The following is a 26,372-nucleotide window of genomic DNA, read 5'->3' as shown; positions in this document are numbered from 1 at the left end:
ATAAAAGGAAGCCAACTGCAGGCATCGTAGGCGAGAGCAGGACTCCTTCAGTGTAGCCTGGTGTGAGAGATGGGGTCTGCGTCCCTGTCTGACCATCCCTCTGAGCCTCAGCGTTTCCATCTGCAGATGGGGGTGAGGATCCCTTCCTCCCAGGGTTCCCTGGGAACTATTCAGAAAAGTCTAGCAGATAGTAAGCATGCAAAAAGAAAAGGCGCCTAGGATGGTCAGGTACATAGGTCTTACTTGGCTCGTTTGTGAGATTCAGGGTTTGAACAAGGTGGTTTCTTTTTCTTTTTTTAAAGATTTTATTTATTTATTTGACAGAGAGAGACACAGCGAGAGAGGGAACACAAGCAGGGGGAGTGGGAGAGGGAGAAGCAGGCTTCCCGCTGAGCAGGGAGCCCGATGCGGGGCTCGATCCCACGACCCTGGGATCATGACCTGAGCCGAAGGCAGACGCTTAACGACTGACCCACCCAGGCGCCCCTGAACAAGGTGGTTTCTGATGAGCCTCCAGTCCCGACTATTGCCTGATGACACAGGCCAGGTCCTGCAGTATAACCATACCTGTGCTGAACGCCTTCCCATCTGAGTTTACCTGTCCAGTATTTCTTGTTCATTCAGGTAACGGCCATCCCTGAACTGTCCCTGACTGCAGTGAAGCTCAGCCATGACAGCACAGGAGCAGAATACTTGCACTTGGCCAGAGAAGACACCAACAACTTGTTCAGGTGCGTGGGGGCATCGTGAGAGCACGTTCCACCGAGAATGTCTGCCATACATTGCATAGTTTAAAATCCTCGTTCAGGGGCGCCTGGGTGGCTCAGTCGTTAAGCGTCTGCCTTCGGCTCAGGTCATGATCCCAGGGTCCTGGGATCGAGTCCCGCATCGGGCTCCCTGCTCGGTGGGAAGCCTGCTTCTCCCTCTCCCACTCCCCCTGCTTGAGTTCCCTCTCTCGCTGTGTCTCTCTCTGTCAAATAAATAAATAAAATCTTTAAAAAAATAATATAAAATAAAATCCTCGTTCACTCAGGTTTTATTTTTATTGACCATATCCTGAAAACCAAAGGAAAAGGTGAAATGAGTTTATGTCCTCAGCTGCCTAGAGTAAAAGTTCAGAGTCTGAATTAGTGATTTTCTAGGTTGTCGTCGGAGACCGTGTTGGTGAGCGGTTGGGTGGTCCGAATGGTCATACGTGCAGTCATGGCCGTAGCCGTGCCCTCCGCCTGAGCCTTGGGCTTGCTTCTCTTGTCTCGCGCAGCGTGCAGTTCCGCACCACGCCCATGGACAGCACCGGCGTCCCGCACGTGCTGGAGCACACCGTCCTGTGCGGCTCTCGCAAATACCCGTGCAGAGATCCCTTCTTCAAGATGCTCAATCGCTCGCTGTCCACGTTCATGAACGCTTTCACAGGTGAGCAGGCATCCACGGCCGAACCGTGCGGGGTCCCCTCCTTGCGGCGGGGGGTGAGGCTGGCAGCCTGTAGACCAGAGCGCACACACCGTCCTCTGGTCTGCTGCAGAGCTGCTGGAAGCGGAATCCTTTAGGAAAGCCACATTGTGGTCGCATTATAAAAACTGTAGTTTTAGGGAAAAGGCATATCTGACATTTTTCTGGAAAAGGTCAAAATATTATTCTTTTGGAGATGTTGCTATAAAATTTGAGCTCGGTGGCATATGTGAATATGGCAGTGGTGGTGTTTGAGTTGATTTCTAGGAACTCGGGCAGCACGTGGGCTTCTGCTGGGCGCAGAGAAGTGCCCAGGCCTCCAGGTAAGTGGTGCGCTGTGTCCGCATCCTGCGGGTCAGGCCCTCAATGTAGACGTGTGAGGTCATGGCTGGCTGTGCCCCTTCCGCCCACCCCCAGCCAGGCCTGCCCGGGACAGTAAGGGCTCAGGGTGGGGGGCTGGGGGTGGGGCTGGAAGTGGCACATTCCTGTGGGAATCTGTCGAATTTTTAAAATCTTTTCATTTATACCCAGCTAGCGACTATACTCTGTACCCATTTTCCACACAAAATCCCAAGGACTTCCAGAATCTCCTGTCTGTGTATTTGGATGCAGCCTTTTTCCCATGCTTGCGGGAACTAGATTTCTGGTACGTAATGATTAATTAATTTAGACTTTAGTATTAGAGTCATTATCATTGTGTAATTACTTACCGTTATTTAGGCAGGAAGGATGGCGACTAGAACATGAGAATCCGAAGGACCCCCAGACACCCTTGACCTTTAAAGGAGTCGTCTTTAATGAAATGAAGGGAGTATTTGTGAGTTTTTTTTTCCTTTTTAAAACTGTTCCAGTGATCTTTCTGTATAAAATATCGGGATGTAAAAGGGTCTGGAAGACAGTGGACATTCTCTTATATCATTTGATGCACTTCTCCTGTGGGACTTGTTGAACTAGCCGGGGGACAGTGCAGTGAGCACCAGCCGTAGGGCAATAGAGGACCACGCTCCCGATTTTCTAGGGCCCTTGTGGCAGCAAGCAGCTCTCGAGCTGGGGGGTGGGACCCCTGGTTTGTGGTCTGCAGGAGGTCTGTCAGATGAAAGCTGCATGACAGTGATAAGAACTTGTCTTTTTTTCTCATTCGGGAGTTTCCCCAAGCCTGCATTACATGTTTTGTAATAGTTTATAGGATACAGAAGCAGATAGAGTCTAGCTGTCTCTCATTAAGCCAGACATTAAGGAGATTTGCAAAATGTGCAAAACAGTGCTATTTTTCTCAGTAATATTTCTGCTTCGTTCTGAGAAAGTTTCCAAAAAAATATTTGATAACATGTACTGATGGGTTAAGATAATGCGTGAATAAGTAACCTTTTAAAATGTCTCAGCTTTAATTTCTAACACAGAAAAATTATGTGTACACACACACTCTTGTGTAATCAGGAAACCCACATCATCAAAAGGTCTTTGGGGTCCTCATTGATTTTTAGGAGTATGAAGGATCTTGAGACTGGGCAGTTTGAGAACCTCTCCTTTGGGCCCATCCTCCCAGCCCCTCTGACTTTGGAGTCCTGCTCTGACAAATGGGGCTACTTGATTCGGGCCTCATTTCTTCCAGTACCTTCTGGAAACTCAAGTTACAGTCACAGCTCTTGCTCCGGAAGCCAATGGGACCCCTTCCTGCAGCTCATGGGCAGGGACCCTTGTGCATCTTTCCTTGGTTCGCACGTCCCTCCCTTGGCCCTCAGCTGTGCCTTTGCTGGTGGCCCATGCACACTGCAGAGTGTTTTTTCTTTTCTTGCAAGACCCCTGATCTTTGGGTCCTGTGTGGAGATTGTGAATGAGTTGCATGCTTTGTTAGGATCTGCATGGACCGCCTTGTTTACCACTGCGACAGTTTGAATTGCTCCCAGAATGTGATTAATTTGCTGCATTGTAACATAACACTGGGTGTTATTTTTCACACACACATATATTTTTTTTAAATTTGAAGACAGACAACGAGAAGATATTCTCACAGCACCTTCAGAACCGACTCCTGCCTGACCACACGTACTCGGTGATCTCCGGGGGCCATCCGTTGTGCATCCCAGACCTCACGTGGGAGCAGCTTAAACAGTTCCATGCTACCCATTACCACCCCAGTAATGCTAGGTAATTTCATTTTTATAGTTTAATTAATGGTGGGTTGATTAAGAGTAGACTCATTTGCATACACTAAATGACATGGCTTCTCTCACATTTGGCAAAGAATTGTTTGTGAAGAACTGTATAAATTTAGAGGATTCTTCGCTTAATGGATTGCCTCTCTTTTGTGGATGCTCATTCTGAACGTCTACAGCAAGAATTTACGTGCCCAGCATGATGGTGACACCACCTCGTGAAGGAGGAGCCGTATGCTGTCACGCTCCCTCCCTGTGCCTCAGCTTTCTGATGTTTAACACGGGAATGTGGGCTGCTGTCCCCTCCTGAGGCTGACCCGGGACCCGGAGAGCTTGCAGCCCCTGCCAGGGAAGTGCTCCCGAAATGGTGGTTGCCCTTCACTAAACCTGGGATACTTGCTTTGTGACCCAATTGCTTGTTTCAGATGTTGATAGTAGTAAAACACCAGTATGTGTATTTATAAATCAAACACTGATGGAAAATCAAATTTTCAAGATTACTTTAAATGTAAAAGAATTTAAATTTTGGTTATGAAAACTTTCAAGCATACAGAAAAATATAGAGCCTAGAATAATGAACTTTATACACATACCACATAATATTCTTTGTCAACATATTTTAAAGGAGATTATAGTCATCATGATGGTTTACCTCTAATATTTAAATTTATGACCCTGAAACATAAAGATATTTTGGGACATAATACTATATTTACATTTAACAAACACTTGCGTGAAAGCACCTACTACTTATTCCAAATCCAGATTTTCCGCTAGTACCCAAAATATATGTTTGAGCCAAATGAGGCCCATATATTCTGTGTAAAGCTCTATCTTTCTCCCTGTAGACACAGGCCATCTGCTGGGTTGGTTTGCTGGCAACTTTGATTTATTTACTTATTTTTTTTATGCTCAAATTGTTTCAGCTGTGTCCCAGGGGAATTCCTTTAAGCTTGTCTTATGTCTTCTTAGTTTTCAGTAACTAGTTTCTGTGCCCCCCAAATCCAGGCTCCTTCTGCTCCAGATCTGTAGCTACTTCTTTCTCCAAGGAGTCCTCCAACCAAGTGGAGACAGGCATTTAGAGTGTCTCCCTGGACGCCAGGGATGCTACTTGTTACTGGAGTGCCACTCTAAACCATTGAGCGGACATTTTTAAAGGATCTTTAAGATATTAGCTCCCAAAGTCAGATGTGTTTATTTTATTGGGATATAATTGACATATAGCATTGTATTAGCCTTAGGTGTACAACAAAATGATTTGGGTCATGTATATACTGTGAATTGATCACCACAATAAATCCAGGTAACACTATCACTGCACATAGTTACAAATGGTTTTTTCTTATGATGAGAACTGTTAAGATCTGTTCTCTTCGCAACTTTTAAATATAAGATGCACTATTGTTAACTACAGTCAGCATGCTGTACATTATGTCCCCATGACTTACTCATCTTACAACTGGAACCTTGGACCCCTTCTACAGATTTCATCCACCCCCTGCCTTGGCAACCACCAATCTGTTTTCTGTATCTATGAGTCTTAGCTCAGACAACAGCATATTAAAAGAAAAAGAAATCAACTGGGTCATTGTACCCTTTTTCCCCTGGATGAATAAATGTGTTGTCTTAAAAACATGTAATCTGAAATTTGTAGCCTAAGATTGAATTTTGTGAAGTTCTTAATTTGTCAGTGGTAGATGGATTACTATCTTCCTGTAGCTAAGACCATCAAATATTTTAACATATCAGTTACTTTGTTTTTGAAACACCTTTATAGTGCATTTAAAATAAAGAGCAACTTTTGGCAGATTTACACTTAATTAATCACTTTTGCATGACTTGTATTTTTTATAAAAAGGATCAAAGCCTCTATTTGGTCTTTGTAGTCAAAGTAAGTGAACAGAAGGACACCTGGGTGGCTCAGTCAGTTTAAGTGTCTGCCTCTGACTCAGGTCGTGGTCCCAAGGTCCTGGCATTGAGCCCAACATTGGGCTCCCTGCTCAGCGAGGAATCTCCTTGAGGATTTCCTTTCCCTCTGCCCCCCCTCCCCCCGGAGTGCACTCTCACTCTCAAATCTTAAAAAAAAAGGGAACAGAATGTATTTCTATACAAACTTCATTTCAATATGGGAACAGTTTTATTATTAGGTGCTATGTATGTGTACCTTCTATTTTTTCTTTTTTTTAAAGATTTTATTCACTTATTAGAGAGTGAGAGAGAGAACACTGGCAGGGTGGGGAAGGGCAGAGCGAGAAGCAGACTCCCCACTGAGCAGGGCACCTGATGTGGGGCTTGATCCCAGGACCCCGAGATGATGACCTGAGCCAAAGTCAAATGCTTAACCACCTGAGCCACCTAGGTGCCCCAGCGTACCTTCCATTTTTAAGTTTTATTGTAGTTCTACTGTAGTTAACATACAGTGTTATATTAGTTTCAGGTGTAAAGTATCTTCATTCAGCACTTCCATATATTATTCAGGGCTCATCAAGATTCCCCATCACCTATTTCCCCCGTTGTCCCCACCACCTTCCCTCTGGTAACCATCAGTGTGTTCTCTAGAGTTAAGATTGTTTTTTTCAGTTTGTCTCTTTTTTTTTTTTTTCCCTTTGTTCATTTGTTTTCCTAAATTCCACATGAGTGAAATCATACGGTATTTGTCTTTCTCTAACTTATTTCACTTAGCATAATACTCTCTAGCTTCATCTATGTCAGAGCAAATGGCAAGATTTCATTCTTTTTTATGGCTGAGTAATATTCCATTGTACATATATACCGTATCTTCTTTATCGAATCATCTGTAGATGGACACTTGGACTGTTTCTATATCTTGGCTATTGTAAATAATGCTGCAATAAACACGGGTATGTACACAGTGGCTGCACCAGCTTGCATTCCCACCAACAGTGTAAGAAGGTTCCCCTTTCTCCACATCCTCGCCAACATCTGTTGTTTCTTGTGTTGTTGATTTTAGCCATTCTGACACGTGTGAGGTGGTATCTCATTGTGGTTTTGATTTGTATTTCCATGATGATCAGTGATGTTGAACATCTTTTCATGTGTGTGTTGGCCATCTGGATGTCTTCTTTGGAGAACTGTCTGTTTATGTCTTCTGCCTGTTTTTTAATTGGATTACTTGGGGTTCTTTGGTGTTGAGTTGTAGAAGTTCTTTATTTAGGATATTCACCCTTTATCAGAGATGTCATTTACAAATATCTTCTCCCATTCTTTTTCCACATTGAGTATGATGTTAGCTGTGGGTTTTTCATATATGGCTTTTATTATGTTGAGGTGTCTTAGTTTTGTTGACTGTTTCCTTTACTGTGCAGAAGTTTTTTATTTTGGTGTAGTCCCAGGAGTTTAATTTTCCTTTTATTTCCCTTGCCTCAGGTGACCTATCTAGAAAGAAGTTGTTACAGCCAATGTCAGATGGATTTCTGCCTGTGCTCTCTTCTAGGATTTTTATGTTTCAGGCCTGACATTTCAATCCTAAGTCCAATTTATTTTTGTGTATGGTTTAAGAAAGTGGTCCACTATCATTCTTTTGCATGTTGCTGTTCAGTTTTCCCAACGCCATTTATTAAAGATACTGTCTTTTTCCCATTGTATATTCTTTCCTGCTGTGTTGAAGATTAATTGACCATATGATCATGGGTTCATTTCTGGGTTTTCTATTTTGTTCCATTGATTTATGTGTCTTTTTGTACCAGTACCATACTATTTTGATTACTAAAGCTTCATAGTATATCTTGAAATTTTGGTATTGTGGCTTTGTTCTTATTCAACATTGCTTTGGCTATTGGGGTTCTTTTGTGGTTCAATACAAATTTTAGGTTTGTTTGTTGTAGTTCTGTGGAAAATGCTGTTGGTATTTTGATAGGGATTGCATTAAATCTGTAGATTGCTTTGGGTAGTTTTAACAATATTGGTTCTTCCAACCTATGAGCATAGAATAGCTTTCCATTTGTGTCATCTTTGATTTCTTTCATCAGTGTTTTATAGTTTTCAGTGTACGGGTCTTTCATCTCTTTGATTAAGTATATTCCTAGGTATTTTTTTTTATTTTTGGTGCAATTGTGAATAGGATTGTTTTCTTAATTTCTCTTTCAGCTACTTCATTATTAGCGTATAGAAATGCAACAGATTTCTGTATGTTGATTTGTATCCTGCAATCTTAACTGAATTAATTCAGTTCTAGTACTTTTTTGGTGGAGTCTTTAGGGTTTTCTATATATAATGTCATCTACAGATAGTGAAAGTTTTAGTTCTTCCTTACCAACTTGGATGCCTTTTATTCCTTTTTCTTGTCTGAGTGCTGTGGCCAGGACTTCCAGTACTATGTTGAATAAAAGTGGTAAGAGTGGACATTCCTTTCGTGTTCCTGACCAATGGGAAAAGCTCTCAGTTTTTCCCCATTGAGTATGATGTTAGCTGTGGCTTTTTCATATATGGCTTTTATTATGTTGACGTGTTTCCTTTAAACCTACTTTGTTGAGGGTTTTTGTCATGAATGGATGTTGTACTTTGTCAGATGCTTTTTATGCATCTTTTGAAATGATCGTAAGGTTTTTATCCTTTCTCTTATTGATGCAATGTAGCATGTTGATTCACTTGTGCATATTGAACCATCTTTGCATCCTGGGAATACATCCCACTTGATCACAGTGAATGATTTTTTAAGTATATTATTAGATTCAGATTGTTAATGTTTTGTTGAGGATTTTTGTATCTATGTTCATCAGAGATGATGGCTGTAGTTCTCTTTGTGTGTGGGGGGGTCTTTATCTGGTTATGGTATCAGGGTAATGCTGGCCTCATAGAATGAATTTGGAAGTTTTCCTTCCTCTTCTATTTTTTGGAAAAGTTTGAGAAGAATAGGTATTAACTCTGCTTTAAATGTTTCATAGAATTCACCTGTGAGGCCGATTGGTCCTGGACTTTTGTTTATTGGGAGTTTTTTGATTACTGATTCAATTTTGTTTCTGCTTATGGGTCTGTTCAAATGTTCTCTTTCTTCCTGATTCAGTTTTGGTAGTTTATATGATTCTAGGAATGTATCCATTTCTTCTAGGTTGTCCAGTTTGTTGGCATATAGTTTTTCATGATATCCTTTTATAAATGTTTGTATTTCTGTGGTGTTGGTGGTTATTTCTCCTCTTTCATTAGTGTTTTTGTGTATTTGGGTCCTCTTCCCCCCCCTTTTTTTTTCCCATGAGCCTGGCTAGAGGTTTATCAATTTTGTTGATCTTTTCAAAGAACCAGCTCCTGGTTTCATCTATTCTATTTTTTTTTAATTTCTGTATCACTTACTTGTGCTCTCATCTTAATTATTTCCTTCCTTCTGCGGGTTTGGAGTTTTCCTTGTTATTTTTCTAGCTCGTTTTAGGTGTAAGGTTAGGTTGCTTGAGGTTTACCTTCTTGAGGTAGGCCTGTATTGCAATAAACTTCCCTCTTAAAAACATTTGCTGAATCCCAAAGATTTTGGACTGTTGTGTTTTCATTTTCATTTGTTTCCATGTATTTTTTAATTTCCTCTTTGATTTCTTGGTTGACCCATTCATCGTGTAGTAGCGTGTTATTTAATCTCCATGTATTTGTGGTCTTTCCAGATTTTTTCTTATAATTGATTTCTAATTTCATAGTGTTGTGGTCAGAAAAGATGCATGGTATGACTTTGATCTTTCTGAATTTGTGGAGACCTGTTTTGTGGCCTAACATGTAATCTATTCTGGAGAATGTTCTACATGCACTTGAAAAGAATGTGTATTCTGTTTTAGGGTGGAATGTTCTGAATGTATCTGTTAAGTCCATCTGGTCCATGTGTCATTCAAAGCCATTGTTTCTTTGTTGATTTCCTGTTTAGATGATCTGTCCAATGATGTAAATGGGGTGTTAAAATCCCCTATTATTATTGTATTATTGATTAGTTCCTTTATATTTGTTATTAACTGTTTTATATATTTGGGTGCTCTGTGTTGAGTTCATAAGTATTTGTAATTGTTGTATCTTCCTGTTGGATTGATCCCTTTATGATTATATAGTGTCCTTCTTTGTCTCTTGTTGCAGTTTTTGTTTTAAAGTTTATTTCATCCAGTGTAAATATTGCTAAGCCAGCTTTCTTTTCACTTCTGTTTGCATGAGAAATGTTTTCCATCCCTTCCCTTTCAGTCTGCAGGTGTCTTTAGGTCTGAGGTGAGTCTCTTGTAGGCAGCATATGGATAGGTCTTGTGTTTTGTTTTTTTTATCAGTCACCCTGTGTGTTTTGATTGGAGCATTTAGTCCATTTACATTCAAAGTAGTTATTGATATGTATGTACTTATTGCCATTTTGTTACTTGTTTTAGGGTTATTTTTCTGGTTTTTCTCTCTCCCTTGCTCTCTTCTTTTGCCATAAATTTTTTAGTGCCATACTTAAATTCTTTTCTGTGTTGTTTCTTTTTTTTTTTCTTCATATCTGTTACTGGGTTTTGATATGTGGTTACCATTAGGTTTGTATATAACCTCTTCTGTGCATAGCAGTCTCTATTTAGTTGATGGTTGCTTAAATTTGACCCCGTTCTTTACTCCCCGCTGCCCATTTTTTAGGTTATACTGTCATACTTTACATCCTTTTATGTTGAGAGACCCTTGATTGATTTTTACAGATATACTTATTTTTACTGCTTTTGTGTGTCCTCCTTTTTTTACTCTTTTTTTTTTTTTTTTCCCTCCTTTTTTTACTCTTACTAATGGTCTTCCCTTTCCACTTAGAGTCCCCATTAACATTTCTTGTAGGGCTTTTTTACTGGTCATAAACTTATTTAACTTTTGTTTGTCTGAGAAGCTCTTCATCTCACCTTCTATTCTGAATGACAGCTTTCTGGATACAGGGTTCTTGGCTGCAGATTTTTCCCATTCAGCACTTTGATATGTCATGCCACTCTTTCAGGCCTGCAGTGTTTCTGTTGAAAAACCCACTAATAGCCTCCTTGGGTTTCCCTTTTACATAACTTTCTTCTTTTTCTGCTTTTATAATTCTCTTTATCACTGATTTTTGCCATTTTAATTACTATGTGTCTTGATGTAGACCTCACTAGGTTGATTTTCTGTGGGGCGTTGGACTCTCTTTGCCTTCTGTATCTGGATGTCTGTTAACTTGCCCAGATTAGGGGAGTTTTCAGTTGTTATTTCTTCACATAAATTTTCTATCCTCTTTTCTCTGGAATCCATATAATGCAAATGTTATTATGCAAGTCTTGTAATTTTGCATAATTTTTTTTCTGTCACCTGCTCAGCTTGATTAATTTCCATTGTTCTGTCGTCCAGGTTGCTGATTCGTTCTGCTTCCTGCAGTCTGCAATTTGTTCTGTCTGGTGTATCTTTAATTTCAGTTACTGTGTTCTTCATCTCTCATTGGTTCTGTTTTATCTCTTTATGGGTCTTCTGCTCTTTTCTTGAGTCCAGTGAGTATCTTTATGATCATCACTTTAAATTCTCTATCAGGTATATGACGTATCTCTGTTGTGCTTAGGTCTCTTGCTCTGGTTTTGTCCTGTGTTTCCATTTCGACCTTACTCCTCTGTCCCCTCATTTGTCTGGCTCTCAGCGTCTGTTTCTGTGCGTCAGGAAAGTCAGCCGTTTCCCCTGCTCTTGAGTGTAGTGGGCAGTGTGCAGTTTTCACAAGGTGGCGCTGGTCCTCTGCCAGAGGAGAAGCACTGCCACCGGGGAGACTGGAGTCTGGTGGGGCGATCTGCAAAGTGCACGTGCTCAGGGCATGCCGTTCTAACAAGGGGTGTGTGTGTGTGTCCTCAGCTGGAGGTGACCGGCCACCACCACCACCGGGACCGAGGCCCTGCAGAATGTGTGTTTTGGGAGAGACATGGTTTTGGCCAGGGTGTCCTGGTCCTCTGTGGGAGGGGACCCACAGCCCTGGGACTGAGGCAGGCCTGGCTGCAGGGGGGAGGCATGGAAGCAGGTGAGGTCATGAGTGCTGGTTGGTTCCCGCGGGTGGCCGCCCTTCTGCTGAGGTGCAGGGTTGGGAAGTGGTGCCTGCCAGCTCCTCTGTTGCTGGAGGAGTCTCCCATGACCTTGTCCCTCTGGGACACTCTGAGGTAGTAAACCACTCTCCTTGCTTTATGCCCCTGCCTTTTTCAAACTGCTGCTTCTGTGCTGTATCTCCACTGGCTGTTCACTGTGCTCTGCAGGGACTCAGTTTCCCAGCACCCTCCAGGTTCTCCCAGAACGGAGCCTGCTGATTTTTTTTTTTTTTTAAAGATTTTCTTTATTTATTCATGAGAGACAGAGGGAGTCTGAGGCAGAGGGAGAAGCAGGCTCCCCACAGAGCAGGGAGCCCGATGTGGGACTCGATCCCAGGGATCATGACCTGAGCCGAAGGCAGTCTCTTAACCAACTGAACCACCCAGGCGCCCGAGCCTGCTGATTTTTAAAGTTGCAGGTTTAAATCCCACTGGTTGTAAGAACTCATGAAATTCAGCCCCTCTGGTCTTCAAAGCCAAATGTTAAGGGGACTCATGTTCTGTGTGGGCTCCCTGGTGTGACCCTCTGCTTCCCGCCCGCGGGTCCCTTCCTCCAGCAGACAGTCCCATGGCCTGTTTAGCTCCCTCAGCAACTCTGCCCTTCCCACCCTCTCCAGTGTGGTCTCTTCTCTACGTTTAGTTGTGGAGTTTGTTCTGCTGGTGTTTGGGTTGTTTTCCGGATTATTTACCCTGATGGAACTTTTACTTAGTTGTATCCGTGGGATGAGGTGAGTTTAGTTTCCTACTCTGTGTACCTTCCATTTTCTACAAAAAGGCATCTCTGTTGATTTCTCATCTTTTAAACTAAGATAGACTAATATATTCTCTGAACGTTTCAGGTTCTTCACTTATGGCAATTTTCCATTAGAACAGCATCTGAAACAAATTCACGAAGAAGCCCTGAGTAAATTTGAGAAAATTGAGCCAAACACTGCAGTGCCGGCTCAGAAGCCTTGGGATAAGCCAGTAAGTGCCCCATCCAGAGAGTAGGCGGTGTTTTTACCTACTAAATACACTGACGTGAAGAGTCAGACTGTGTATCAGTAATAAGATTTTCAAATGTTGTGGCCTCTGACTTGAATGTAAGAGCTTCTTTACCCTAAGGCATGGTTACTTGTTTGAAAAAGAAAATTTAGCAAAGAGCATCTCTTGGACCCCTTTATACCTATATGGGTAACTTACTCTATTTAAACCCAGTCATTCGTACTCTGCACCTACTTAAAGCATCACGTCGTTTTACAGAGAGAATTCCATATAACATGTGGCCCGGACTCACTGGCTGCAGGTTCCTCTAAACAAACAACCGTCGGGGTCAGCTTCCTCTTACCAGAGTAAGTGTCCGTTGTGAAGTGGGACAAGCGCAGCTTAGACAGGTTGGAGGCGAACTCTCCACATTAAATGGCTCAATGGTGAGGATTTAGGAGTTGAGCAGCTGTTGGATGGCAGGGAAGATGCTAACAACATCTGGGGTGGTTTGGGGGTAATTGCCTTTAGTAGCTACCCAGAAAAAAAAGTAACTTCTTACCGCATTTTAAAGCTTATTTCTGGGGAGAAAACAGGCTCGGACATCAGTTGTTAACATTTCTGGGGGTGGGATGCCATTGAGCATGAGGCGAGCACAGTGAACACTGGCTTCAAAACAATGTACCACCCATGGAGCTCTGTCATCGTAGAGACGTGGTCGGCTGCGGGCATGTGGGCAGGCAGGTGTCCTCAGCTGTGCGGCGGCAGGCTTGGCTGCCCTTGGTGGCCGTGCTGCTCGACCGACTGCCCCATCTCCTCACTGTTCTTGTCTGTGTGTGGACAGCGCACTTGTAATTGAGATGACACAGGTCAGAGTCCTTGGTGCGCTGTGATGGGATGACATTTGATATGCAGCCAAGTCAACTTGATGGTTCGGGACTCCAAATTAGTCAGTTTATGAGAGCTTTACAAACTAAAAAACAGTTTACTCTCTTTTATCCATGTAACTTAAAAGTTAAAATGCAAGCATTTGTAGAACATCTGCTTCTTTGGAAATAAAAGTGTTGATTTAGTAGTGATTTTAATGATTTTGAAAATATTTATGAGGGCCAAGTTTCCCTTTTTCTCTCCCCCTCTACCCCCCACCCTCCCCGTTTTTAAATGAAGCATCACTGATACGTTTGAAGCCTTCACGTTAAACCTTCTGTCTTCACTCTTGATCAGTGGACCCAACTCCCCCTTCTACAAAGCCTTAATTGAATCTGGACTTGGCACAGATTTTTCTCCTGATGTTGGGTAAGTTTCATTATCCGATCAGATCAGTGGTGTTTGCATTTGGGGCCAGTTTTGACATTTGACAGTATCTAGACACGTTTTTGGTGCTCACAACCCCGGGGGGGGAGGGGGAGGTTATTGGCATCTGCTGGGAGGAGTGAGGGATGGAGAATGTTCGATATCCCACAGTCATAGGATGGTTCCACTGCTGCCCCAGCACAGAACTGTGCATGAGAACACTAGTCCAGTACAGCTGTTTTCTATCCCCTGGAGGGCACATTTGGGAAAAGAAAAAAGAAAGATAGCTTGACCAAGATCTCAGAATGGTGTACGGCTGCCCACTTTCAACGCCAGGTTGAAATATTTTTTCAAATCTTAAGATTTTGTAAAGCTCACCCATTTCATTTCTAGATTTAATTTTGCCATAACTCTAAAGTTTAACTCCTCATAACTCCTCAGTTATATCTGAGGACTGCTTCAGTGGGCTTTTTTCTTGGAAGACTTGGGAGGTTGGAGTGTCCATAGTTCTGTTCTCCAGAGTATTGGATCTCTTAAGTTGTCGGAATTCTGCCGTGTGACCCACTTGTGTATTGTAGATACAACGGCTACACACGGGAGGCCTACTTCAGCGTGGGCCTGCAGGGGATCGCGGAGCAGGACACCCATGCCGTTCGGGACATCATTGACAGGACAATCGAGGAAGTCATCGAGTGCGTGTGGCTTGCACTCTGCAGTCCCAACACCGTCCTCACACTCTCCTCACACCGTCCTCACACCATCCTCACACTGTCCTCACAGTGTCCTCACACTCTCCTCACATCGTCCTCACAGTGTCTTCACACCGTCCTCACAGTGTCCTCACACCCTCCTCACACCCTCCTCACACCATCCTCATACGTTCCTCACACCGTCCTCACAGTGTCCTCACACTCTTCTCACACGGTCCTCACACCGTCCTCTCACCATCCTCACACCTTCCTCACACCGTCCTCACAGTATCCACACACCATCCTCAGTGTCCTCACACCGTCCTCACACTGTCTTCACACTCCTCACACTCCTCACAGTGTCCTCACACCGTCCTCACACCTTCCTCACACCATCCTCACAGTGTCCTCACACTCTCCTCACACTGTCCTCAGTGTCCACAGACCATCCTCTGTCCTCACACCGTCTTCACACTCCTCACACTCTCCTCACACCGTCCTCACACCATCTTCACACCTTCTTCATATCTTCCTCACACTGTCTTCACACCATCCTCACACCTTCCTCACACTGTCCTCACAGTGTCCTCACACTCTCCTCACACTGTCCTCACAGTGTCCACACACCATCCTCACAGTGTCCTCACACTGTCCTCACACCGTCTTCACACTCCTCACACTCTTCCTCACAGTCCTCGCACCATCCTCACAGTGTCCTCACACTCTCCTCACACTGTCCTCACAGTGTCCACACACCATCCTCACACCGTCCTCACACCGTCCTCACACCATCCTCACACCGTCCTCACACTGTCCTCACACTCGTCTCACACTGTCCAAGGAGGGAGCCTACCTCCTCCTGTGTTTGGCTGTCTCTTTACCTCATAAAATACACATTGGTTCACTTAGAATAGTTTAAAGACTCTCTGCTGCCTTGTCGCATGGGTATTGATTGTCTTTTTAACATCTCTTTTCTCTGTTTCTTTAGGAAGGGATTTGAAGAGGACCGAATTGAGGCTCTCCTTCATAAAATTGAAATACAAATGAAGCATCAGTCTGTCAGCTTTGGACTCACCCTGATGTCCGTATGTAATTTCTCCTCTATCTTCTTCTGTTTCTACTTTGTTTTTACTGTTGTGATCAGTGGGTACTTGACAGCGCTGGAAACAGGTGAATATTCATAGCACCATTCATTTGAACCGTGAAAGTTGTGCTGTTTTGGATATGATACAAATTTAATTTAGTTTTATAATACATTGTGTCTTTTTACAAGCATTATTGGCTTTCTGATACCTTTTTTTTTAAGTCATTTGTTTTAGAGAGCGAGAAAGAGCATACATGGGAAGGATGGACAGTTAGAGGGAGAGAGAATTCTAAGCAGGCTCCACACCCAGTGCAGAACGCAACGTAGGACTCGATCTCACAACCCTGAGATCATAACCTGAGTCAAAACCGACAGTCGGACGCTCAACTGACTGAGCCACCCAGGCATCCCTCCTGAAAATTTTAGAACTTGTCCTTCACTTTATTAGAGAAAAAACACATTTAAAATTTTCCTAACCAAAAAATGACTTAATTTTTCTTACAATCATTGTGGTATTTTTAAATACAGAAACTGAGATCTTAATAAAATGTTATGTTTGATGTAGAGTTCGTAGTGTAATGTGCATGTGGATGTTACGTTCTTGGTTGCAGTACATCGCCTCCTGCTGGAATCATGATGGGGACCCTGTGGAGCTCCTGAAGCTGGGGAGTCAGGTGGCTCGATTCAGACAGTGCCTCAAAGAAAATCCACAGTTTTTGCAAGAAAAAGTAAAACAGTATTTTAAAGTAAGGAAATTGGAGAATTTATGTTATGAATAAGTAACGTAATTTCTTAATTATTAATTAGTGCTCATATTAACAAATTTAGTTCATTCTGATGCAATTTGGCTTTTTATATGAATACATGAGTTTGTCTTTTATATATGAAGATATTATTCATATGTATTAATTAACAAAAACATCTGTAGGCACTTTTGTTCTGTTTTGTTGAGAGGTTATACTATCCACTCAATTTTTTGGAAGATTTTGATAAGAATTGTTCACTTGTCATTAAAAGATTAGTGGAATTCACCCATGAAAAAATACATTCCTGGGATTTCTTCATTGGGAGTGTTTTACTTTTTTTTTTTTTTTGTCTTAATTACTGATTCAGTGTCTTCATGAGTTCCTAATCTCTTCAGAGTTTTCTATTTCTTCACCCTTCAGTCTTGGAAGGTGGTGTGGTTTTAGGAGTTTGTTCATCTAGGTTGTCCAGGTTGCCGTACAGTTCTTCCGAGTATTCCCTTGTGCTTATTTCTGTACTATCTGTGCTATTGTGCCTTTTTCCACATCTGAGTTTAGTCGAGTCTCCCTTTTTTTTTAGTGTATCTGAAGGTTTGGCGCTTTTGTTGATCTGTTTGAAAAAGTCTGATCTGTGATCTAATTTTTATGGTTTTCTTTGTTCTGCTAGCTTTGGCTTGATCTCACTTTTCTCTTTAGTGAGGATGTGAAGATAGGTTACTCATGGGTCTTTGTTTTTAATGTATGAGTTAACTGTGTACATGTCACTCTTCACGCTGGTTTTGTGGGGTCCTGCAGTTTTCAGTATGTTCTGTTCATAGCCTCATTTGTCTCCCGGTATTTTCTAAGATCCCCTATTACTTACTCTTTAACCTACTGGTTGTTTAACAATGTGTTGTGTCACTTGCATGTATTTGTTGGTTTTCCAGCTTTCCTTCTACGGGCATTCCTTGGAGACAGCACATGTATGGTTCCTGAGCACAGTCATAAAGCGAATATTGCAATAAAGCAAGTCAAATGAATGTTTTGGTTTCCCTTTGCAGAGGAAAGTTGTGTTTACACTACATTGTAGTCTGTTAAGCATGCAATAGCATTATGTCTAAAAAAAGTAACATACATATCTCAGTTAAAAAATACTGCTAAAAAATGCCAATCATCTGAGCTTTCAGTGAGTCATAATCTTTGCTGGTGGCGGGTCTTCCCTCGATGTTGATGGCTGCTGACTGATGAGGGTGGTGGCTGCTGAAGCTGGGCATGGCTGTGGCAATTCCTTAAAATAAAACACCGATGAAGTTTGCCACAGCGACCGACTCTTCCTTTCACGAATGATTTCTCTGTAGCAGGTGGTGCTGTTTGATAGCATTTTGCCCACAGTAGAACTTCTTTCAAAATTGGAGTCAGTCCTCTCAAACCCTGCCACTGCTTTATCAACTGAGTTCATGTAATATTTTAAAGAATTTTTATTTATTTTAGAGAGAGAGCAGGAGGGAGAGGCAGAAGGAGAGTGAGAGAGAACCCCAAGCAGACTAACTGCTGAGCATGGAGCCCAACGTGGGGCTCGATCCCACGACCCTGAGACCACAACCCAATTACTGGATCGTAAATAAGGTGGTTCCATTTTTTTTTTTTTTTTAAAGATTTTATTTATTTAATTGAGAGAGCACAAGCAGGGGGAAGGGCAGGAGAGCGAGAAGCAGACTCCCCGCTGAGTGGGAGCCCAATATGGGGCTTGATCCCAGGACCCTGAGATCATGACCTGAGTTCAGGGCAGATGCTTAACTGACTGAGCCACCGAGGCACCCCATTTTAATTTTTGAGGAACCTCCATACTATTTTCCAGAGTGGCTGCACCAGTTTGCATTCCCACCAACAGCATAAGAAAGTTCCCCTTTCTCCACATCCTTGCCAACACTTGTTACTTGTGTTGTAAATTTTAGCCATTCTGACAGGTGTGAGGTGGTATCTCGTGGTTTTGATTTGTTTTTCCCTGATGATGAGTGATGTTGAGCATCTTTTCATGTGTCTGTTGGCCATGTGTATGTCTTTGGAGAAATGTCTGTTCATGGTTATTATGCCAGTACCATACTGTTTTAATTATTGCAGCTTTGTAATATAGCTTGAAATCTGGAGTTGTGATGCCTCCTGTTTTGTTTTTCAAGATTGCTTTGGCTATTCAGGGTCTTTTCTGGTTCCATACAAATTTTTGTATTGTTCATTCTACTTCTCTGAAAAATGCTTTTGGTATTTTGACAGGGATTGTATTAAATAAACAGATTGCTTTCGTTAGTATTGACATTTTAACAATATTAATTCTTCCAATCCATGACTATGGAATGAATGTCTTTCCATTTCTTGCATCATCTTGAATTCTTTTTATCCGTGTTTATAGTTTTCAGACTATAGGTCTTTCACCTCTTAAGTTTGTTTCTAGATATTTTACTGTTTTTGGTGCATTTGTAAGTGGTATAGTTTTCTTAATTTCTTTTTCTGTGGCTTCATTATAAGTGTAAAGGAATGCAGTAGATTTCTGTACATTGATTTGGTATCCTGCAACTTTGCTGAATTAACTTATCAGTTCTAGGGTTTTTTTGGGTACTCTTTAGGCTTCTCTGTACATGGTATCATGTCATCTGCAAATAGAATTTTACTTCCTCCTTACCAATTTGGATGCCTTTTATTTCTTTTTGTTGTCTAATTGCCATGGCTAGGAGTTCCAGTACTATGTTGAATAAAAGTAGTGAGAGCAGACCTCTTTGTCTTGCTTCTGACCTTAGGGGAAAAGCTCTCAATTTTTCACCATTGAGTATGATGTTGGCTGTAGGTTTTTCATATAAAGCCTTTATTATGTTGAGGTATGTTCCCTCCAAGTCTACTTTGCAGAGGGTTTTATCATGAAATGGATGTTGTGCTTTGTCAAGTGCTTTTTTTTTTTTTACATCTACTGAAATGATCGTGTGGTTTTTCTCTTTTTTTTTTTTTTTTTTTACTGATGTGACATATCATGTTGATAGTTTTGCAAATGTTGAACCACCCTTGCATCTTGGAATAAATTCCACTTGCTTGTGTTGTATGATGTTTTTAATGTGTTGTTGGATTTGGTTTGCTAATAATTTGTCGAGAATTTGTGCATCTAAATTCATCAGAGATACTGGCCTGTAGTTCTCTTTTGTTGTGGTGTCTTTATAAGGTTTTGGTATCAGGGTGATACTGGCTTTATGAAATGAATTTGGAAGTTTTCGTTCCTCGTCTATGTGTTGAAATAGTTTGAGAAGAACAGGTACTTACTGTTCCTTAAATGTTTGGTAGAATTGGCCTGTGAAGCCATCTGGTCCTGGACTTTTGCTTGTTGGGAGATTGTTGATTACTGCTTCCATTTCATTGCTAGTAATTGGTCTGTTAAAATTTTCTAATTCTTTCTCTTTTAACTTTTGGGAGGTTATATGCTTCTAGGAATGCATCCATTTCTTCTAAGTTGTTGAATTTGTTGGCATGCAGGTATTCCTAATATTCTGTGACAATTGTATTTCTGTGGTGGTGGTGTTACTTCTCCTCTCTCATTAGTGATTTTGTTTATTTGGGTACTCTTTCTTTTTTTTGATGAGCCTGGCAAGAGGTTTATCAATTTTGCTGATCTTTTCAAAGAACTAGCTCCTGGTTTCATTGATCTTTTTAAGTTTCTGTATCATTTATTTCTGGTCTAATCTTCATTATTTCCTTCCTTCTGCTGAATTTGGGTTTTGTTCTTTTTCTGGCTCCTTTAGGTGTAAGGTTGGGTGTTTATTTGAGAATTTTCTTACTTGAGATAGGCCTATATTGCTAGAAACTTCCCTCTTAGAATTGCTTTTGCTGCCTCCCAATGATTTTGAACTATTGTGTTTTCATTTTCATTTGTTTCCATGCATTTTTTTATTCCTTTATTTCCTGGTTGACCTATTTATTGTGGAGCTGCATGTTACCTAACCTCCGTGTGTTTGTACTCTTTCTGGATTTTTTTCTTGTGATTGAGTTCTAGTTTCATAGTATTATGATCAGAAAAGATGCATGTCAGGTGCTTTTTCTGCATCTCTTGAATTGATCATATGATTTTTATCCTTTCTGTTATTGATGTGATGTATCATGTTGATTGCTTTGCAAATACTAAGCCACCCTTGGATTCCTGGAGTAAATCCCACTTGATTGTGATGTATGATTTTTTTTTTTTTTTTTAGCTTGTTGACACTTGTTTTATGCCCTAATATGTGATCTGTTCTGGAGAATGTTCCTTGTGCACTTGAAAAGAATGTGTGTGCTGCTGTTTGAGGATGGAGTGTCCAAACATGTTAAATCGTCTGGTCCAGGGAGTCATTCAGAACCACTATTTCCTTGCTGATTTCCTGTTTTGATGATCTGTTCATTGATGTTGTGGGATGTTAACATCTCCTGCTATTGTATTACTATCAGTTCCTTTATATTATTTTTTAAAATTTATTTATTTGTCAGATTGAGAAAGCGAGAGAGAGAGCACAAGCAGGGGGAGCAACAGAGGCAGAGGGAGAAGCAGGCTCCCCACTGAGCAGGGAGCCCGATGTGGAACTAGATCCCAGGACCCTGGGATCATGACCTGAGCTGAAGGCAGATGCTTAATCAACTGAACTACCCAGGCGTCCCAGTTCCTTTATATTATTAACTGTATTATGTATGGATTTGGGTGCATAAATATTTACAACGTTATGACTTCTTGTTGGATTGTACCCTTTATTATGATATAGTGCCCTTCTTTGCCTCTTGTTACAGTCTTTGTTTTAAAATCTGTTTTACATAATGTAAGTATTGCTTACCCTGGCTTTATTTTCACTCCATATACATGATAAATGTTTTTCCATCCCTTCACTTTCAATTTGCAGGTGTCTTTAAGTCTGAAAGGAGTCTCTTGTAGGCAGCATATAGGTGGGTCTTGTTTCTTTATCCATTCCATCACCCCGTGTCTTTTGATTGGAGCGTTTAGTCCATTTATATTCAAAGTAATTATTGATAGGTATGTACTTACTGCCATTTTGTTTCTTGTTTAGTGGTTGTTTGTTTAGATTTTCTCTGCTCCTTTCTTCTTGCTCTCATAATTTGTTGGCTTTCTTTAGTGATATACTTGAATTCCTTTCTCTTTATTTTTTGCATATCTATTCCTGGTTTTTGATTTGTGGTTACCATTAGGTTTGTATATAACATCCGCATATAGCAGTCTATATTAAGTTGCTGGCCACTTAAATTTGAACACATTCTTTACCTCTCTCTCCCTAAGTATGTGGTGTTGTATTTTACATCCTTTTATTTTATGAATCCCTTGACTGATTTTTGCAGAAATACTTATTTTTACTGCTTTTGTGTTTTTTACTTTTCATGATCTCACTTATGGTCTTTCCTTTCCACTCAGGGTCCCCTTTAATATTTCTTGTACGGCTAGTTTAGTGGCCCTGAGCTCTTACAGTTTTTGTTTGTTTCAGAAACTCTTTACGTCTCCTATTCTGAATGATAGCTTTGCTGGATAGTGTATTCTTGGCTGCATGTTTTTCCCTTTCAGCACTTTGAATATGTCATACCACTTCCTTTGGGCCTGTTCCTGCTAAAAAATTCACTCATAGCCTTAAGGGCTTCCCTTGTATGTAACGTCTTCTTTTTTCTTGCTGCTTTTGAGATTTTTTTCTTTATCAGTATTGCCATTTTAATTACTGTTTGTCTTGGTGTGGACCTCTTCGGGTTGAACTTTTGGGGTGATCTCTGTGCCTCCTGGATCTGTCATCTGTTCCCCCACCCCAGATTAGGAAAGTTTTCAGCTATTAGTTCTTCAAATAAATATTCTCTCCCCTTTTCTGTCTCTCCTTTTAGGATCCCTGTAATGCGAATGTTATTCTGCTTGATGGGAATCAGAGTTCGCTAAGACTATTCTCAATCTGCATAATTTTTTCCCTCTCATGTGTTCAGCTTGGTTACTTTCCATTTCTCTGTCTTCCAGGTCACTAATTCGTTCCTCTGCTTCATCTAGCCTATTTTTTCCATCAGTTGTATTTTTTATTTTATTTATTGTGTTCTTCATCTCTTATTGGTTCTTTTTTCTCTCTCTGTGAAGGGTCTCACTGAGGTCCTCCACTCTTTTCTTTAGTCCAGTGAGTATTTTTATGATCATTACTTTAAATTCTCAGTCAGGCATATTACTTAAATCTTTTCACTTTAGGTCTCTTGGTGTGGTTTGGTCCTTTCATTTGGGACATATTCCTCCATCTCCTCATTTTGTCAACTCTCTGTGTGTTTCTTTGTGTTAAGAAAGTCAGCTATTTCTCCTGCTCTTAACCGTAGTGGCCTTATGAAGAAGAGGTCCTGGCGTGCCCTGCAGTGCAGTGTCCCCTGTTCCCCAGGGCCTGGAGCTTCAGGGAATGTCCTCCTATGTGTGTTGCATGTGCCTTGCTGTTGAGTCCTGGCCTCTTTTTTCCTTGAGTCCAGCTTTGTCTCGAGGCTCTCTTTGCCTGTTGTGGGCACTGTTTGTTTCCCAGCAGGGGTGGGGCGCGTTTTAACTAGGTGTCCAGTGGTTTGCTTGTGAAGTGGAGCCCTGCCCCCACTGCCACTAGAACTGAGTTCCCTCAAAACACATGCATCAGAGATGTGGTGTTGGCAGGGTTTGTGCCAGGCTTCTGGGGGAGGGAGCCCGCAGCGCCAGGACTGAGACGAGTGCTACTGGGAAGGACAGATCCACCGAAGCATGGTGGAGGTGAGGCTTGGTGCCAGTTAAGTAAGGCGTGTCAGTGTGGTCCTGGTTCCCACAGATGGCCATTGTTTATGTGGGGGGTGGGAGAGGAAAGTGGTGCCGACCAGCTCCCTTGTTCCTGCAGGGAACTCTCCTTGATCCCTGTCTCTCTGGGCCACGCTCTGAGATGAGCAAATCACTGTCCCTCCTGCCTGCCCCTGGCAGTTCTCATACTGCTGGTTCCATGCTAGATCTGCACAGCTGTTTGAAGTGCTGTCTCTTTAAGGGCAGGATTCCATTTCCTAACACCCTCTGATGCTGATGTTTTAGATTCCAGACTCTGTGTCCCACTGGGTGTAAGAACTCAATGTTCAGCCCCTCTTGTTTTTACAGGCAGATGTTATGGGGATTCATTTTCCCCATTGGTGGGCTTCCCAGTGTGAAAGTCTGTTTTTCACCCTTCTCTGCATCACCTGCTCCCTCCCTGCCGTGGACAGCCATGGTTTGTTTCTCTCCCAAACTGCGTCTTTGCCCTTCTTACCTTCTCTGATGTGACCTCTTATGTACTTGGAGAGGAGTTTGTTCTGCCAGTCTTCAGGTTCTTCTCTGGGTTATTTACGTTGATGGGAGTGTTTCTAGTTGTGTCTGTGGGATGCGGTGAGCTGAGGGTCCCTCCATCGCCGTCTTTCCAGCCAACCTAAGTGTCTGTTTTTGTGTCAGTACCATACTGTTCTGATGACTACGGCTTTGTAGTACAGCTTGAGATCTGGGATTATGATACGTCCAGGTTTGTTCTTCCTTTTCAAGATTGCTTTGGGCATTCTAGGTGTTTTATGATTCCTTATAAATCTTAGGATGATTTGTTCTTGTTCTGAGAAAAATGCTGTTGGTATTTTGATAGGGATTGCATTGAATCTGTGGATTGCTTTGTAGTATAGGCTTTTAACAATATGAATTCTTCCAGTCCGTGAACGCGGTAGATCCTTCCATATATGTTGTCTTCAATTTCCTTCGTCAGTGTTTCATAGTTTTCAGAGCACAGGTCTTTTGCCTTTTTGGTTAAGTTTATTCCTGGGTATTTTATTCTTTTTGGTGCAATTGTATGTGAAACTGTTTCCTTAATTTTTCTTTCTGCTACTTTTTTATTGATGTATAGAAATACAGCCAATTTCTGTGTATTAATTTTACTGAATTCATTTATTCTAGTAGTTGTTTTGGTGGAGCCTAGGGTTTTCTATGTTTAGTGTCTATGAAGAGCAGCTCTGTTGTGCTTTATGTCATCTACAAATAGTGAAGTTTTACTTCTTCCTTATCAATTTAGATGCCTTTTTATTTCTTGTCTGGTGGCTGCAGCTAGGACTTCCAGTACTGTGTTGAATAAAAGTGGTGAGATCAGACATTCCTGTCTCATTCTTGATCTTAGAGCAAAAGCTCTCAGGTTTTCACCATTGAATATGATGCCAGCTATTGGTTTGCCATATGTGGCCTTTGTATGTTCAGATATGTTCCCTCTAATCCCACTTTGTTGACAGTTTTTATCATGAACAGATGTTGAATTTTTGTCAAATGCTTTTTCTGCATCTGTTGGCAAATGATTGTGTTAATGTTATTGCTGAATGTGGTTTGCTGATGGTAATTTGTTGGAGATTTTTATCAGGGATATGGCCTTTCGTTTTCTTTTTTGTAGTGTCTTCAGTTTTGGTATCAGGGTAATGCTGACCTCATAGAATGTATTTGGAAGCTTTCCTTCCTTTCTGGTTTTTTTTTGGAGTAGTTTGAGGAACTTAGTTGTTAACTCTTTAAATGTTTGGTAGAATTCACCTGAGAAGCCATCTGGTACCTTGACTTTTGTTTGTTGAGAATACAAGAACAATCACCTGAGTGTGTGGATATTTTGGTTGTTTTTATGATGGATTCTTTTGACATTTGCTCATTTGTTTACATTTGCTTTAGGGCATTTGTACTTGGTGTGTATGCCCTGGTAGACTGTCATGAATGTGGTAGAACTTACAAGGCTTTACCACAGGGGTTGGACTGTAGTGTCTATGAAGAGCAGCTCTGTTGTGCTTTATGCCATTATGGACACGGGGCATAGGTTTGGCACTTGACCTGCCGTCTCTGTTACTCCAAGGTACTTAATATAAAGTTTATACTATAGTCTAGTTCTCTTTCCTCCCTGTAGTAGTACAAATAGATGAGCAGAGCGTGTGTGTGTGCACGCACGCTCGTACACATGTTGAAATGAATGAGAGAAGCACAGTAAATCTAACGTTTTTACATTAGGTGGACATTTAATTCGTCCTCATAATTTATGAAATGCTGAATGAAGAATTTAGTTCTAATCTTTGAGAAGTTAATACTCTAAAGACGATTAGATAAAGATTACATTATTTTATTCTGTTATTTTTGACTTAGACTAAAGTCAAAGATTTATAATGTAAAACATGCACAAGTAAGGTATAAAGAAAATGTTGAATGTCGGTACGTTTCGGGTTTAGGCATAGTACCCGTAACAGTAAGCATCCTAATAGTGAGAACCCCAGCATGTGTGAATGACAGTTACTTTGTGGTGGCCGGGGTGTCCTGTGCCTCAGGGGCTTTCTACAGGACCACCTTTGAGGGATGCTCTGTTATCGCTATTCAAAACGTGCGGGCTCCTCCTGCCCCAGAGTGCGGTACTGGAGGCTCGTCAGCATGCTGGGCTCCAGTGAGATCTTGCTTCAGCTTGGCCTTTGTTGCTGTACCTGTTGCAGAATAATCCACACAAGCTGACTTTGTCAATGACACCCGATGACAAGTATCCCGAGAAGCAAGCATGGATGGAGACAGAAAAACTAAAGCAAAAGGTCGACTCTCTTTCCCCGAAAGACAAGCAGCAGATCTATGAAAAAGGTCAGATGTTTAATTTTGTCCTAACTCCCTAGCCTTCACCCGAACCCAGTGAACTTTAGAAAATGAGTGGATAGTTGGAGGCAAGTATCATTTCAACTAACAAATATTTATTGGGCACCAACGAAGGTCAACGTTGGATGTGATGGCTTTATCCCCAGTACGATTGCCCTCATTCTAAGGAGACCGATCCTGTAGTTCAGCAGGAAAGGCAAGAGTCGTAGGAAAGAGGCACACTAGTCCCCCCCCCGATCTGCACCTTCTCAGTCCCCAGTTTCAGTTACCCGTGGTCACCCGCGGTCTGCAGGCAGATGGCACTCCTTCTGCTCTGTTGTCAGAAGGTCAGTGGTGCCTCCTGCGCCGCAGTGCCTGCGTCCCCACCTCA

The 26,372-nt window shown here is 41.7% G+C and overlaps 1 protein-coding gene across 3 annotated transcripts in view; it reads left to right on the top strand.

Moving 5' to 3' along the window:
• PITRM1 (pitrilysin metallopeptidase 1) overlaps positions 1 to 26,372 on the top strand; it is a 44,349-nt gene that overhangs the window by 4,040 nt on the left and 13,937 nt on the right. For all 3 annotated transcript variants that reach the window (XM_032425554.1, XM_032425555.1, XM_032425556.1), the window contains 12 exons: positions 625 to 731; positions 1,262 to 1,413; positions 1,981 to 2,095; positions 2,170 to 2,266; positions 3,437 to 3,597; positions 12,457 to 12,583; positions 12,860 to 12,948; positions 13,748 to 13,876; positions 14,452 to 14,565; positions 15,551 to 15,647; positions 16,258 to 16,392; positions 25,852 to 25,990. In XM_032425554.1, the coding sequence (XP_032281445.1) occupies positions 625 to 731; positions 1,262 to 1,413; positions 1,981 to 2,095; positions 2,170 to 2,266; positions 3,437 to 3,597; positions 12,457 to 12,583; positions 12,860 to 12,948; positions 13,748 to 13,876; positions 14,452 to 14,565; positions 15,551 to 15,647; positions 16,258 to 16,392; positions 25,852 to 25,990 (1,462 nt within the window). The remainder of the gene's footprint in view (positions 1 to 624; positions 732 to 1,261; positions 1,414 to 1,980; positions 2,096 to 2,169; positions 2,267 to 3,436; positions 3,598 to 12,456; positions 12,584 to 12,859; positions 12,949 to 13,747; positions 13,877 to 14,451; positions 14,566 to 15,550; positions 15,648 to 16,257; positions 16,393 to 25,851; positions 25,991 to 26,372) is intronic.

Source organism: Phoca vitulina, unplaced genomic scaffold (assembly GCF_004348235.1).
Source record: "Phoca vitulina isolate PV1807 unplaced genomic scaffold, GSC_HSeal_1.0 scaffold33, whole genome shotgun sequence".
In the NCBI taxonomy this organism is placed as follows: domain Eukaryota; kingdom Metazoa; phylum Chordata; class Mammalia; order Carnivora; family Phocidae; genus Phoca; species Phoca vitulina.
Note: the sequence above shows the minus strand (reverse complement) of the source record. Positions and strands in the feature narration are given on the sequence as shown.